The sequence below is a fragment of the Sus scrofa genome, chromosome 14 (genome assembly GCF_054392235.1).
Source record: "Sus scrofa isolate SSC_HxYL_T2T_F1_AM1 chromosome 14, Sscrofa_HxYL_maternal_Yorkshire_Landrace_v2.0, whole genome shotgun sequence".
NCBI lineage: Eukaryota > Metazoa > Chordata > Mammalia > Artiodactyla > Suidae > Sus > Sus scrofa.
Window position 1 is genome coordinate 81248641 of NC_139396.1, and position 16689 is coordinate 81265329.

Genomic DNA, 16689 nt, shown 5'->3' on the forward strand with positions numbered 1-16689 from the left:
AATTCAGTTTTACTGATTAAGGCCCTTGGGTGGCAAAATGTAATGTGAGCTAGCAACACCATAATATTTCTCTGTCAATCAGGTACTTGTGAGAGGCAACTTTAATTAAAGCCAAGGAGTGTAAGTTAAGCCCTTTCCAGGAGTTTTCTCAGCCAGAGCCTTCAGAGTTGATGCTGTGCACTTTAACTCACAAGTCAACAGAAGACTTTAACACGTGTCATAAGTTGAAAAGTGTTCGTTAACAGGAGCTGGGCTTTGTTTTTCCAAACATGTTTCCAAAAGGCTATTTTATTTTAAAACACACACAAAGTTGGATACAAATGCCTTTTAAACCATGGTGAAGGAGAAGGTTTCACTGACTGCTTAAGCTGATCATCTCTTCCTCCCTCCCGAGTCCGCTGTCCTCGAAGCCTTATGAAGGACAAGGAGATGGGTCTCCTCCTTTGCTGCCTTGTTTGTTGTCACACGAGGCTTGGATGATGGACCAATTTTTCTGGAACCACTTGGCAATCATTAAAGCTTTGCAGTTACTGGTTTTCCTATGGGTGTCTTACAGCCTTAGGTGAAAAGAGACAACTCATGAGATGACATGGAGTCTACCTTCCCTATACAACTGCTCACGCAAGAGAAACCCCTCATCCTTGCGCAGAGTTCTAGAGGCTGAGAAAGCACCAACAGAGACACCAGCACCCTTTGCAGGGGAAGCAGCAGCTTCTGAAAGACCGAGGGCATGGCCAGCGCCCCCGGCTAGGGCAGAGCCAGAATTCCAATCCATTCAAGTTTTCTAAACTTCAAGTCCTGTATGTTCTAGTAGGTTCGCACTCACACATTTGCCTTCTGAGATTAAGAAATGAATTCCAGGAGTTCCCGTCATGGCTCAGTGGTTAATGAATCCGACTAGGAACCATGAGGTTGCAGGTTCGATCCCTGGCCTCACTCATTAGGTTAAGGATCTGGCATTGCTGTGAGCTGTGGTGTAGGTCGCAGATGGGGCTTGGATCCTGTGTTGCTGTGGCTGTGGCATAGGCCAGCAGCTACAGTTCCGATTGGACCCCTAGCCTGGGAACCTCCGTATGCTTCGGGGTGTGGCCCTAGAAAAAGACAAAAAAAAAAAAGGAAATGAATTCCATCATCCCTAGAATGAGGGTTTTGGGGTCTGTTTTAGCTTCATGTCTCTCTTACCAGATTCAAAATTCAGTTTTTTTTTCTTTTCTTTTTTTTTTTGTCCTTTTAGGGCTGCACCTGAGGCATATGGAGGTTCCCAGGCCAGGGGTCCAATCGGAGCTGTAGCTGCCGGCCTACGCCACAGGCACAGCAATGCCAGATCGGAGCCGCACCTGCAACCTACACCACAGCTCAAGGCAATGCCGGATCCTTAACCCACTGAGCGAGGCCAGGGACCGAACCTGCAACCTCATGGCTCATAGTCGGATTCGTTTCTGCTGTGCCACGACAGGAACTCCTAAAATTCAGTTTTTTGTTTTTTGGTTTTAAGAAAAAAAGTTCCCAGGCTAGGGATTGAATCAGAACTGCAGCTGCCAGCCTATGCCATAGCCACAGCAACAAAGGATCTAATTTCCTTAGTTTCCTTGAGAAATTGCTATGTGATAGAAATAGCTCTCTGCATATATTAAACTCTACTGCTGTTCATCTCGATGAAGTGTTTGGTGCCATACTTTCTTGTTTTACTATATGTTGATAAATACAATGTGAAAATCCACCAAATTTTATTAAGCTGTACTTACCAAGCATTTCTTCTAACTTTGTTGCGGCAGGTTCATTCACATTAAATACAGTATCACTATTTCTAGGAGAAAAAGTAACAAGCTTCCTTATAGCATAAACTAGGAGGAAAAGACAATTTTCATTATTTATACAATAAGACTACTTTTAAATAGTCTTTCTCAAGACCAACCTTAAATAGCTGAATATATAAGGTGCATGTGTGTGTATGCGTGTCAATACTGTGTGTATAGTACATATATTTTTATATACATAAGAATACACACACACAAACACTACAGGTCCCCACAAATCTTTCTTATAATTAACCTATAAATTTCAATATTAGGTCAAAGCCAAAATGCTGGCCTAAAGCGCTTCCTTTCTTAGCTTCAATATAATTTTTACTCAATCATATAAAATTTGCATGGTGGAGTTCCCATCTTGGCGCTGCAGAAACAAATCCGACTAGGAACCATGAAGTTGAAGGTCGGATCCCTGGCCTTGCTCAGTGGGTTATGGATCTGGTGTTGCCATGAGTTGTGGTATAGGTCGCAGACACGGCTCAGATCCTGTGTTGCTGTGGCTGTGGTGTAGGCTGGCAGCAACAGCTCTGTTTAGACCCCTAGCCTTCGAACCTCCATATGCCACGGGTGCGGCCCTAAAAAGACAAAAGACAAAAATAAAATAAATTTGCATAGTAACGCATGGTGAGCTGACTCAGCAGGAGATGGACGAGTGAGGCACAGTGTGACGGTCACTAGGTGAGACACTCCCACGCCTCTCTCTGGACCTGAGGCCCGTGGTACGGTGCACAGTACTTACACCTTCTTCTTGTCCACCACACCGAGCCGCACAAATGCCGCTAAGGCGTTCTTCTGCACGTCAGAAGATAATACATCGTAACATTGCGAGGTGCCTAAAATTGGGGAAGGGAGAGTGAGTAGACTAGTCTCTTCTTAACTGTGGAAATCACTAACCACAGGGCTTTAACTCACCGTGATCGAGAAGCTGACTAGTGAATTTCCTAACTTTCACCAGGTACTGTTTCTCAGTGAAGGAGTCTTCTTCTTCGTTCAAGAGGTATTTGCAAATTATCTGATTTTAAGAGGGAGGATGAGAGGAACAGAAAGAGGAAGAAAAAGAGAAAAAGATAAACAATAATTTTACCCTGCCCCTTCTAACAGCATGATACTATATTAGAGCAGAATAAAGACACCCCCCCCAAAGATTTGAGTATAGAAAAGTTGCGGAATTTTTAGATCTCTCTTGATCCTATATTACTTTTTAGAATTAGAAAAAGAAAGCTGGAAATAATATTGACATTATCAAATGTCATTATAGTTTCTCACTTTTACAAAGTGCAAGTTCAGTAAATTAAGTAAATTTCTATTTCTTCACGTAACGCTGCTTAGGAAGAGAGGGGCCAGAGTTTTTGCAGCTTTTTTTGCTCTGAAAACACCTGGCAACATGCTAGGCCCTAAAACACTGATGATCTGCACTGTAGGAAGGTGCTCAAGGCAGAAGCAGCATTCATCCAGTACTACTAAGTGTCCGACTTGGAGCCAGGAGGCTGACAGCGGGTCACTCATGGCCCTCAGCCCTGCTGTGCAGGAAGCTGGTCCCGGTGCCTCTGAGCAGCACTTGGAGGGAGGTCACAGGGCCCTCTTCTGGCAGATACATATGGGTCCTCTCGAGGCTATGCCTCACACTCCCTGACTCTCCTGGAATCTCCACACAACTCCTCTGGGCACAGACACCATCCCCTCTCTGCACCTGCTCCTGAGAGCTCTCACTCCTTCAGATATTTGCACTTGAACCTTTTCCTTCTCTTCCAACATCACCACTTGGTGGCAATATAAGTAACTGACTTTACCTGTCATTTGAATTCTTAGTTTATTGCATACCTACTGTGTACCTTACTAAATGCTAAGAACAAAAGATGTAAGATACAGTCTGCAGGTGTTGGGGTGTAACTGTGCTCCTGGCATCATAGAGCTGTTATCCTCTCGGCCTGTGACAGACCGAGGTCCAATGTAAGGGAGCAAGGCTTCACCTGAGAGGGGAAATCATCCATCCTAATCACTAATCTCTCTAGCTGTACCATCCACCTGGGGAAGACACTTGCCCTTCAGACCAGAAATAAGTACAGGGTGGAAATCTAAGCACGAGAGGGTGAAGGCGAACTTGCAAAAGATTTACACACCTGATAAGATTCCACAAAAGGTTTAAAGAGACCTATTAAAAATTCTAACAAAGCGTTTCCTTTTTCTGTAACTAGGATGTCCCTTGTCGTCACTTCTATGGCCTCACTTTTAGAAAGCAGGTAACAGCCTTCTTCAAAATCCTGGAAGGGGAAGGGAGAAGACAGAATGCATCCACCAATTCATAACCGAGTCAACAATCGGCTGCGAGGCTCAGGATACGCAGCCATGTGCTCTCAGAACAGGAAAAACAAAAAACAAAAAAAACTGAAAAAACACCAGCTAATTCCACAACCCATCCCAGATGGTTCTGGCTGTTAAGAGCCAGAGAAGCATGGTGCCAACACTCAAAACGTTGGACTTCGAATACAGCAAACACATGGAAAACTGATAAGCCTTAAAAATCATGATCCGGGCGATAGATTTCTTTCATTTCGCACAGCCGTGCTCCTCACATTTAAGTGAAAGTACGTGCAGCAAGTCTGAAAAATACTGAGAATCATGCTGCACTCAGAGACAGCTGTCCCCATTTCCTACTGAAGAAATCTGCGCCCCTCAGCTCAATGACAGACACCTAGCCCATGTGTGGGTCCTGGCACTGCCCTGCCCCCCGGGAGCTGGCAGGCCAGCTCTGGGAACCCGATCCCTTACCACTGTCTACACTCCCAGGCAAGACCACTGTTCTCTCATCTCGAAGCAAAAGGCCCAACTCATTCTGACAAGTTGTGCTGGAAACTGTGTGCTGGTTGGTAAACGCACAACATAACAGAGTTGGTTTATTTACAGTGGCTGCATTAATGGTTCAAAGATGGGGTTCCTCTCACCAAATGATCCCTAAATTATTGATTAAACGTGACTGAGAATTAAAATAGGGTTTGCTGAACTGTGTGTGAGCACATTTTCTTTAGTTCTGCCACAAGCAGCCTTGAAGGAAGGGAAAGCACCCTTGTGCATCCAAGCCCAATGTCTCCAGAACTCACCCCACAAACACACCTGCTCTCTGGTAGCAACGACTTACCTTCAGTGCATTTCCTGGCAGAAAGATGAACTCATCTGAAAACACGCTGCATAGGAAGCGAAAGCAACTGTAGACATCCTCTGGAAATAAATTCATTATATAAAATTATAACTGCTTTGTAAATGTCCAGGGGGTACCCGGAAGTCCATGGTACTCCAAAATGCAGTATATACATATATATAGATAGATTAGTTCTCATCCCTGCCACATGAATAACATGGTAGGCATGTTATTCATGTGGCAGGGATGAGAACTAAGGCCCCAAAGGAAGCTAGAACCAATCCAGATTTTACCTACAGAGACACCATCGTTTCAATGGTGGAGACTCAATTACAACCAGGCCTCTAAGCAGTTGGTCCGGTAATGAGCAAGAGACCACACTGCCCAGAAGCCAGGGTCCTTCGTTTTCCCTAAATAATGGTTCCCTAGCAGAGAAGGAAAGGAGCAGCTATTTATTCCCTCCCACACTCACGTTTGCTGATGTCTGTAACGGCTTTAGCACCAGAACCCACTGGCACACAACAAACTACTGCTTATCCCTCGGACACTGGGGCAACCCTGCCCATTGGCTATAGACCTTCTTCATCTTTCCAACATGTGCTATGAATTTTCTCATCACAAAAACACAGACATATGGGCACAAACGGTTACCCCCAATTTCAGGATGTTCACAACATTCTAGAAGACCACATATGTTGAATCCTGATGTAAGAAGCCTCAGGAGTTCCCATCATGGCGCAGTGGTTAACGAATCCAACTAGGAACCATGACGTTGCGGGTTCGGTCCCTGCTCTTGCTCAGTGGGTTGACGATCCGGCGTTGCTGTGAGCTGTGGTGTAGGTTGCAGATGCGGCTCGGATCCCGCATTGCTGTGGCTCTGGCGTAGGCTGGCGGCTGCAGCTCCGATTCGACCCCTAGCCTGGGAACCTCCATATGCCGCAGGAGCGGCCCAAAGAAATAGCAAAAAGACAAAAAAAAAAAAAGAAGCCTCAGAGAGAACTAAGATCATGATCTGAGTTTTCTGTGTCCTGAACTAGGTTATCTGACCTCCCTGGGCCCTGGTTTCCTTATTCATAAAACCCTGGACCCCTGAGGTTCCTTCTAAGGCTTAAAGGTCTGGAGCAGAGCTCAGTGTGGCTCAACTCTGGCTTTTCCTTACAATTATCTACAGAGCTTTGAATAACAAAAACAAAAACCACACTGGCCCACACCCCAGACCAATGGAATCAGAAACCTTCTGGGATGGAGCTCAGCCTCCCATAACTCTAAAGTGCAGCCTGGGTGGACCACCCCTTCCCCTTCCCCTGCACCCCCACCCCCAGCCTCGACCACAGGCCTTCATGGAGGAGCTATTTCACTCACTGTGAAGTCCTCAAAGGACAGCACTCGCATATCTGTGCGGCTACTCACCTGCCCATCTGCTTCCGAGGGAACTGACCCCAGAACAAGAACCCCCGCCCGAGAAAGGCAGCACTGTACTCTAGCCCCAGATCCTTCCTTAAGTAAGTGGGAGCCCAATTTTCCTTATTTATAAAATGAGGGATTGAGACTAGACAGCTTCCCAGGTCCCTCACGGTTCCCCAATTCTAAGCAGATGGCCCCTCATTGGCCTGGGGTCTGAACACCACAAGGCTTCCAACACTGTTCCCTACATGGAGCTGAATGGCCAGGACTCTTCTAGAATGCAAGACCACACTCCCGATGGTCACCTTTACGGAACCCGGGTGTCATCTGCAGTGCCACGGCCACTAAAGAAGGTCGGACAAAGACGTTGAGCAACTGGTTCCTGTAAGCCGAGCACATGAGGAGGGTGACATGCTGGAAAATCAGTCCATCGACCACGTCTGTGGCTCCAGAGTCCACTTTCAGAGCCACCTGGTCTCTGAGGAGGCTGACAATGTTGGAGTGCAGAAGGATGCTGGACTGGACAACTTCCTCAGCAGGTTCACTGTCTGCAACAAAGACAATTCGCTCAGGCAAACGGCCAAGAAATGGTAGGGGTCGCTGTGGGGGATCTTAGGCCCAGTTTGAATCAACGCCAGTGACCCAACACATTTATTTTCAAGTGCCTGGTCCTGGTCTTAGGCTCCATCCTTTGAGGTCATAATATCATAGGTAAGGAATAATTTATGCATTTATTTATTACTTCTTTAGGGCCGCACCTACAGCATACGCAAGTGCCCAGACTAGGTGTCAAATTGGAACTGCAGGCCTATACCAGAGCCACAGCAACACCAGACCTGAGTGATGTCTGCGACCTACACCACAGCTCAAGGCAACAGCAGATCCTCAACCCACTGAGTGAGGCCAGGGATCAAACCCGCAACCTCATATGGATAGTAGTCGGGTTTGTTACCACTGAGCCACAATGGGAACTCCTGTGAAGGATATTTTAAACACACCATTTCATAACAACTCTAAGGACGTAGAACATACTTTCTTATCTAGCCCCAATCTGTCAGCCATTCTGAAATGCACTTCAGTTCCCACACTGAACAACCACACTTCCTCAGGAACTGAGGGTATCCAAAGGTTTTGTGATAGCAAGTTACATGACCAGAAAATCACATGTGTGTGAACTTAACAATACTAAGATGAGAAGGCAAAACACACCCCCCTGCTCAGACCAATTCCAAGATGTCAAGGATGTCGCTCGGCAACTCTGCAGGTAAACCACAGGGCAACCCAAGAGGGGCTATGTCAACATCAGGTCGCCCCCAGCAGAGGATTGCCAAGGAGGTGTTCTGGTTCCCTACATCAAAGATGACTGAGGGAGTTCCCGTCGTGGCTCAGTGGTTAACGAATCCAACTAGGAACCATGAGGTTGCGGGTTCGATCCCTGGCCTCTCTCAGTGGGTTAAGGATCCCGTGTTGCCGTGAGCTGTGGTGTAGGTCGCAGGCATGGCTTGGATCTGGCTTTGCTGTGGCTGTGGTGTAGGCTGGCGACTACAGCTCCGATTGGACCCCTAGCATGGGAACCTCCATATGCCACGGGTGTGGCCCCAGAAAAGACAAAAAGACAAAAGAAAAAAAAAGATGACTGAAGAAGTGGACCCATAACAGCTCCTGGCAGGCCATCCCCTGACAGTACACTGGCTGAGAGATAGTCAAGGAGTGAGAATTAGAGAAGTGTAATAAAGATAGTATATTTAACACATACCCTTGGCCAGGGAAGTAATTTTACTGTTACCTGAGCCAAGGAGCTGGCTGACAGGTGTACAAAGCAGGCACACTGCTCCAGCTGGGCAACATGTCCTTTGCCTGCTGTCAGACCGTGGCAATCCTGGGAACAGACGCTGATTCATCTTCCCTGCTGGTGACCAGCACTTAGCTGGGTGGCACTTCTGCGGGTAATTCTTCCTAAGCCTCTCCGCCTCCCCCTGCTCGCCTCAAGCCCTGCAAGTGCTCACCTGGGCATACCAGCCTTCCAGCTTGTCCTGCTGCCTCTGGTCTCTCCCACTGTGGTCCATCTTTAAAGCCGAGACCAGGTGGTTTTCTACAGGCCAACCCGTCACCCCTCCCTGCCTAAGATGCATGAACGCTCCCGAGACCTAGAGACGCCAGTCCAGACCTCAAGGCCTTTATGATCCAGCTGCTGTCTGTGTCTCCACCTTCCATCACTCCCTTCCCAGACCGAACATTCTAGCATTACCCACCACGTGCAGGTCAAGGGGTGCCCGGTGCTGTCCTGACCCCTACAACAGCAGGGCTCTACCCCATCAGTCTTCTGGAAGAGCTCCTGCCTTCCCAACAAGACGGGTTCCCAAGTTACGTGTACGAAATCCTCCCTGAGGCGGGCCTTTCCTTCGCGCTGCAGCGCGGGCGTAGTCTCAGTAACCCCCTGCAGTCTGAATTTCTATGAACCCACTCTTGTAGTTTACACATCACCACCCAGCCCTGTCTTCGACAGCCCAGCAGCGGCTACACCTCGTTCACCTTCGTACCCCTGGTACTCCCCAGCGCCCACTAGGTGCTCAGAATTTAGTGAGTGCACGGTAGCTACTTGACCATCAGTAATTATCTGGTCTTAGAAAGACGGCATGTCCACCTGGAGTTTCTGCAATTTTCAATCAAAGCGACTGAAAACAACTTAAGCGAACTATTGCCATATACGTCCCAAACTCCCAGCACAGCATTCATAAAGCCAGGGAGGTTTTTATAAGATTGCTATTCTCAGAGGCTCATGTGAAGTTCTACAAGACCAGCCGGTTAGTCCTTACAATCCAGTGAAGCAAATGAGATGCAAACATAATGTGGTAAAAAGAGGGAGGTAGAAAGGGAAGGCTATGTGGAGTGCTACCAGATTCATCATTTACCCCCTCCCTACGAGGTACCTGAGGAGGGGGGGGCACTCAAGTCCTCTAGCTAGTCCGTGCCTCCCAGGGAGGAAAGATGTGTGAGCAATTGTTCTCAAATAAGCCACATGCTGCGCTCTGTGCCCGACAGTGATAAGGACACATTAGGCTGTCTTTCTCTGAGCAGGCTTTGCTCAAAGTCCGTATGAGCTTTTCATGGCTAGGCTACAACTCCAAATGAAGGAATAAAAAAGCAAGCCTTCTCATCATGTACATTCCATATACGTACCAGGCCAAGTGACAAAGCCCCCAAAGGCCTGGGCTAAGCCTTTCAGCCATAATGTCTTCTCTACCAGAGCATCAAAGTCCATGGATGGCCGGTTCTGAAGCAGAACAGCAACTATTAGTGGCCATGGGTTGAGAACCAGGTTCTGAATCTGCAGAAGCTGCATTTTGTAGGCCACTTCAGTGACAAAGGCATGCATGTCTTCTGACTGTTTCTGAGGAATATATCTAAAAGGAAGAAAAGAGAACAACAGATTACAGTTCTGTTACTCAGACACATGTGAACGGAGAGGGAATGAGAGAAGACAGACCCTTTAGAAGGCCTCTCACACTTTCGGTCAACTGAATTCTCTTGGGTGACACTGCAAGGACATACCTTCCCTTTACCATATTCAACTCGAGGGTATGCTCTTGAGAGGTGACAAAAAACACTCAAGGTAACAGGGTTCTACTATTCTTTTCCAGGACACCCCCCCCCCAAAAAAAGTACCCCAAACCAACACCACTTGTGTTACTTTATAAACGGGAGATATCACTTCTTCTATGAAAACTGATGCCTCCCCCATAGAATAAATCCATCGTTCGTGAACATGTCTCTTGTATACCACATGCATCAGGTTATGACGTGTCTTATGACAACCGCTAGTGCCTGCTCTGGGTGGGCTGTACAGTTTGCCTGATGGCCACACTGCCCTTCTGAGAAGATTTAGGGCTTCTGCCAATACTGCCAGGTTCCTTGCCTGATGGATCCCTCGCATGTCATCATCAAACATTGAATCAGATGCTATCGGTTACCTACACAGAGCTCGCTGGAGCAAAGAGAACATGTGACCTATGACCAGCCACATAATAAGGCGACTTAACATGAATGCCGTAGCCAGTGAGGACCCCCTGTAATAGACAAGTGGCTAACCCAGGTTTAGATCTACAGGGTGAAAGTGTGTGGCTGCAAAATGCTAACATCTGCTTCTGACGGCGAATGAAGCTGGAAGCGAGGGCGCCACTGGCTGCTGATGCTTCATATAAAGTGCGAATGATGCTGCATCACTGAGGCCTGGCTGGGCAGATGCTTGTCTCCCTTACTTCCCTGGATGTGGTGTATGTCTTCACATTAAGAAAATCCAAATGGGGACTTCCCTGGTGGCCCAGCAGTTAAGGATCCAGCATTGTCACTGCTGTGGCATAGATTCGATCCCCGACCTGGGAATTTCTGCATGCTGTGGGCGTGGCCAAAAAATAAATAAATTTTAAAAAACCCCAAATGTGTATCTGTACCTGCATACTAAAAAAACCTGACACTCGGAGTTCCTGTTGTGGCTCAGTGGTTAACGAATACAACTAGGAACCATGAGGTTGCGGGTTTGATCCCTGGCCTCAATCAGCGGGTTAAGGATCCGGCATTGACGTGAGCTGTGGTGTAGGGTGCAGATGCGGCTCGGATCCAGCATTGCTGTGGCTGTGGCCTAGGCCGGTGGCCACAGCTCCGAAAGATCCCTAGCCTGGGAACCTCCATATGCTGTGGGTGCAGTCCTAGAAAAGACAATCAATCAATCAATGAACCTAATACATCTTCTTGCCCATGAAACTATACTCTTCTTGGGAACAGAGACTCACTACTATTAAACAATCCTTTCTAGTATTACAAATAATATGTAGTACATACTCTGGCTGGCCTACCAAGAGAGCTCAATAGTTCCCATACATGAGCTTGTTGACAATGGCTTATTTTTTCCCACTTTCAGTTACTAGGATACTGGCTAGGGGGCGGATAGGCTGGGAACAGAAATCAAAAGGAGCATTTACTGCTCAGAGAGTAGGCAGTGGATTTCATGTGTTTGAGCATAGTCTGCCTTTGCATGTTTAACATATATATCCTGCAGCTGTCTGGTGAATATATTTAACTGAAGCTTTTTGCTTCTCTGGTGTGTGATCTCAGATAACCAAGTTTCAGTTCTAGAAGTGGTCGACTCAAGGGTCACAAATGACTCATTCATCCCTGTTTCTATGTCAGTTATGAAGACGCAGGCCTTGCACCTGGGCACCAGGTTGTACGGGCTCCGGCTCATCCTCCCAGCTGCCAGAGACCGAAGTGACACAGGGTCTCCAAAGTATATGTGAACATTTCCAAACTTTTCAGAGAGAATCCTTCTGGCTTTCAACAATCCCTAATAGCATCAGAACAGGGAAAAAGAAAACAGGAATACATTCAGAAATTAGTTGATGTGCAAACTAGCATTTTCCTCAAATCCCAATAACATCAAGTTGGGCTATCCTTTACGTACAGTTGTAGACTCTTTTGGCTTAGGGACCCCTAGAAGCTCATATGCATATAGAGTTTCTTCCAAGATCCTATCATAACTGATGCTGATTGGGACAAGGTAGGTATCAAAAACTTCTCTTTTAAAAAATGGTTCCATCACAATATTCAGAAGACCTGCAAACATAGGGAGAAATGGTTTTTCTTTTTCTTTTTTTTTTGGGTGGGGGGGTCTTTTTAGGGCCGCACCCGAGGCATATGGAGGTTCCCAGACTAGGGGTCAAATAGGAGCTGTAGCCACCCAGCCTACACCATAGCCGTAGCAACGAGGGATCTGAGCCGCATCTGTGTCCTACACCACAGATCATAACAATGCTGGATCCTTAACCCACTGAGCGAGGCCAGGGATCGAACCTGCGTCCTCATGGATACTAGTCAGAATCATTTCCATTGAGCCATGATGGGAACTCTGAGAAATGGTTTTTCATACACATTTTAAAACAGAGCAGGAGTTCCCGTCGTGGCTCAGTGGTTAATGAACTCGATTAGTATCCATGAGGATGTGGGTCCAATCCTTGGCCCAGCTCAGTGGGTTAAGGATCTGGCATTGCCATGAGCTGTGGTGTAGGCTGGCAGCTACAGGTCCGATTCAACCCCTAGCCTGGGAACCTCCATATGCCACAGGTGCGGCCCTAAAAAAAAGGCCCAAAAAAAAAAAAAAAAAAAAACAAAAAACAGAGCAAACAAGGGGACATAAACAGGAAGATACTAAAAGCATGTACATTGTATTCTAAGCCCATAAATATAAACAATTAAACTTAAAGAAACACTTATAAAGAAAAGAATATCTTGCAAAAAAAGGGTCAAGTTCTATTCAGCAGCTATGACACTGCAGCCAAGGCCTTTGGGTTTGTATTCTTCCTCCAATCTGTAAGGAACCTACCAAATTTAGGAGTCAATGTCTTGGCAGAGCGGCTTCTTGTCCCTTCGAGGAAAAATTCAACAGGAGCATAACCATTCTTTAAAGAGAAAACACAAACAAACAAAACAAAACACAAAACCCATTGCCTACTCTCAAAGTGAAAAATCCTTCCTCTGATTCCTCTTCCCAGCCCCGTTCCCCAGCCCTCTAAACACACTGCTCAGAGTGAAACTTCAACAAGAGAGTCACACAGAGAAAACAGACCACTGACGTTCTGCACATTCCACAAGAAGAAAATAAACAGCTAACCAGCCCATTCAGAAGTGGAGAATTTAGGAGCTCCCGTTGTGGCTCAGTGGTTAACGAATCCAACTAGGAACCAAGAGGTTGTGGGTTCGATCCCTGGCCTCGCTCAGTGGGTTAAGGGTCTGGCATTGCTGTGAGCTGTGGTGTAGGTCGCAGACGCTGCTCGGATCCCGTGTTGCTGTGGCTGTGGTATAGCCTAGCAGCTACAGCTCCAATTAGACCCCTAGCCTGGGAACCTCCATATGCTGTGGGTGTGGCCCTAGAAAAGACAACAAAAAAAAACAAAAACAAAAACAGTGCTACAATAAAAAAATCTATCCCTTAAAAAAAAAAAAAAAAGAAGTGGAGAATTTAAATAAGGCCTTAGAGCAAACTTCAGTGAACAGAAAAGGCAGCTTGAAAGTACTTGGCAATGATCTGCATTTACCCGTAACATAGTTTTCACGTATTCAGAGAACACGGCCCAGTAGAGTCTATTGCCACCAAAGGTGCGCCGCATGAAAAAGGCCCCTGACCTGCGCAGCAGCTCACTGACCATTTTCATTCCCAGGAAGTCTGCAAGAGAAGGAGTGGTTAATATTTATTTGCAGACCTTGAAACTTTCTATAAATATCTCAACTCAAATTGTATTAGGACAGATGTCAGGTATGTTGGGCATCCCTAATCTTAAGAAGAAACATCTAACGGAATTATGGAACAGAAGGGCCCCTGGGCAGGTGCCTGCTGGGAGGTGACCCTGGCATCCAGCCTCCTCAGTCGCCTCTGCATTTACAACCAGACTAGCCAGAGTCAGGGGCCTGGGCAGGCAACATGACAGTCTTAACCATGTCATTGTGCTGATTTCTTTAGCCAGCACCGCTGCTGACCTTGATGACACATCAACATACATCCTCCATGCTCTGGATGGTCAGGCCCGACTGGCCCTCACCATTCCTTTTTATGTGTCAGGTAAAAAACAACAATCTTCTTTAAGTGGCACAAATTTAAAAAGAAAACCAAATCCAGAATAAGAGAAAGAGGTCCACTATCAGTTTTTTTTTCTGTTTTTTGCTTTTTAGGGAGTGCCACACCCCCAGTATATGGAGGTTCCCAGGCTAGGGGTCCAATCAGAGCTGAAGCTTTGGCCTTCACCACAGCTACAGCAATGTGGGATCTGAGCTCCCTCTGTGACCTACACCACAGCTCACGGCAACGCCAGATCCTTAACCCACTGATCAAGGCCAGGGATCGAACCCACAACCTCATGGTTCCTAGTCAGATTCATTTTTGCTGCACCACGATGGGAACCCCTCTACTATCAGTTTTGAGATAGTTCTTCCTTTCCCTGTCCCCTAATTTTCAAATAACTTCATCACGTATCTATATAGATGGAAATGCTTTCAAAGCGCTTAAGTCCCTGGTTGTTTTTACTTTTCTGTTTTCTACATTTATTCGTAAAGGTGCACACTTGAACCCCAGCTTTCCTGGCTGCCTCATAAAGGAGACGATCATTTATTTCCCTTAGTAACTCTACTTTTAGGACTCAATCCTACAGAAATAAAAGCACCAATACGAAAATACACTAAAAACTTGTTTGTAACAGCAAAACTACATTACGATACATCTACCCTGATGAATGTTACATGGCAATAAAAATGTTAGACATAACTTGGAACCTTACAAAAGTCACACTACCTACAAAAAAAATAATTCAAGATAGATCAAAGACCTAAATATAACACCTAAGACTATAAAGCTCAGAAGATAACATAGGAGAAAAGCTTAGTGACATTGGATTTGGTGATGATTTCTCGGCTATGACACCAAAAGCACAGAAAATAAAAGAAACAAACAGATAAACTGGACTACAGGGGCAGGGGGGAATCCATGAGGGATTGATTCCAGGACTCCACATGGACACCAAAACCCTTGGGTGCTCAGGTCCCTTATATAAAAGGGCACAGTGTTTGCATATAACTTAGCACATATACATTATTTCTTTTGGCCGCACCCACGGCATGCAGAAGTTCCCGGGCCAGGGAATGAACCTGAGCCACAGCAGTGACAACGCCAAGTCTGTTAACCACTAGGCCACCAAGGAACTCCCTATACATTTTTTAAAATCCTCGTATACTTTAAATCATCTCAATTATATTACTTTTAATTCCTAACACAATGTAAATACGCTACAAATAGTTTCCTGTGAGTGGCAAATTCAAGTATTGCTTTTTGGAACCTTCTGGAATTTTGTTTCGGAATATTTTGGATCTGCGGTTGATTGAATCCGTGGATGTGGAACCCAGGAACACAGAGGGCAGACTGGGTATCAAAACTGAAAACTTCTGCTCATCAAAGAATACCATCAACAGAGTGAAAGTCAATCCAAGGGATGGGAAAAAGTATTTGCAAATCACACATCTGAGAAGGGGTTAATATCCAGAACATATAAAGAACTCCTACAACTCAGCAACAAAGAAAACACACAGCTCAAAGGACCTGAATATTCCTCAAAGATATAGAATTGGCCAAAAAGAATTGAAAAGATGCTCAATATCACTAATCACCAGAGAAATGCAAATCAAAACCATGATGAGATACCACTTCACAACCACTAGGATGGCTATTATTAAAACCAAAACCCAGAAAACCAGAAAATAACAAGTGTTGATGAGGATATGGAGAAATGGAACCCTTGTGCACTGTTGGTAGGACTGTAAAATGGTGCAGCCACTGCAGAAAACAAGTGGCAATTCCTCGAAAAACTAAAAATCAAATTACTGTATGCTTCCTCTGCGTGTATACATATATATACCTGGAAGAACTGAAAGCAGAGACTCAGATATTTGCACACCTGTGTGCACTGCAGCACAATAGCCAAAAAGTGGAAGCAACCCAAGTGTCCAGGGATGGATGAGTGAATAGAAACAATGTGGAGGAGTTCCAGCTGTGGCGCAATGGCATCGTCAGTGTCCTTGCAGCGCTGGCATGCAGGTTTAATCCCCGGCCTGGCACAGTAGGTTAAGGATCCAGCACTGACGAAGGTGTGGCGTAGGTCACAACTGCAGCTCGGATCTGATCCCTGGTCCGGGAACTCCATATGCTGTTGATACGGCCAAAATAGGGGGGAAAGGGGAACATTATTGAGCCTTAAAAAGGAAAATTTTGATATAAGCTACAATATGGCTGAACTTTGAGGACACTGTACTGAGTGAAATAAGTGAGCAACAAAAGGACAAATCCTGTTTGATACCACTTATAGGAGGTACCTAGAGCAGTCAAATCCACAGAGATAGAAAGTAGAATGGGGGGAGTTCCTGCTGTGGCTCAGCAGAAACAAATCCGACTGGGAACCATGAGGTTGTGGGTTCTATCCCTGGCCTTGCTCAGTGGGTTAAGGATCTGGCATTGCTGTGAGCTATAGTGTAGGTCGCAGACACGGCTTGGATCTGCCAGCATTGCTGTGACTGTGGCGTAGGCCGGCAACTGTACCTCCAATTGGACCCCTCATCTAGGAACCTCCATATGCCATGGAGGCAGCCCTAAAAAAGCAATTAGTTAATTAATTACTTAATTAATAAAATAAAAATTAAAAAAAAGTAGAATGGGGTTGCCAGGGGTTTGGGGGGGGAGAACAGAATGAGGAATTTCAGTTTTGCAAGATGAAAAGATTTCCGTGGATGGATGGTAGTTACAGTGGGTAG

General features: G+C 46.0%; 1 protein-coding gene across 3 annotated transcripts in view; it reads right to left on the reverse strand.

The window, feature by feature from the left end:
• Positions 1–254: 254 nt before the first annotated feature.
• GNPAT (glyceronephosphate O-acyltransferase) overlaps positions 255–16689 on the reverse strand; it is a 37169-nt gene continuing 20734 nt past the window's right edge. The window contains exons 5-16 of one of the 3 annotated variants that reach the window (XR_014825590.1): positions 13437–13564; positions 12725–12800; positions 11807–11958; positions 11559–11689; positions 9529–9752; positions 6654–6896; positions 4945–5024; positions 3929–4069; positions 2721–2820; positions 2548–2641; positions 1452–1807; positions 255–897 (exon numbers count right to left, since the gene is read on the reverse strand). Coding sequence is in view for 1 of the 3 variants with exons in the window: in NM_001185140.1 (NP_001172069.1) it covers positions 514–557; positions 1746–1807; positions 2548–2641; positions 2721–2820; positions 3929–4069; positions 4945–5024; positions 6654–6896; positions 9529–9752; positions 11559–11689; positions 11807–11958; positions 12725–12800; positions 13437–13564 (1475 nt within the window). In the remaining 2 variants the exon portion in view is untranslated. 3 annotated transcript variants of the gene reach the window in all.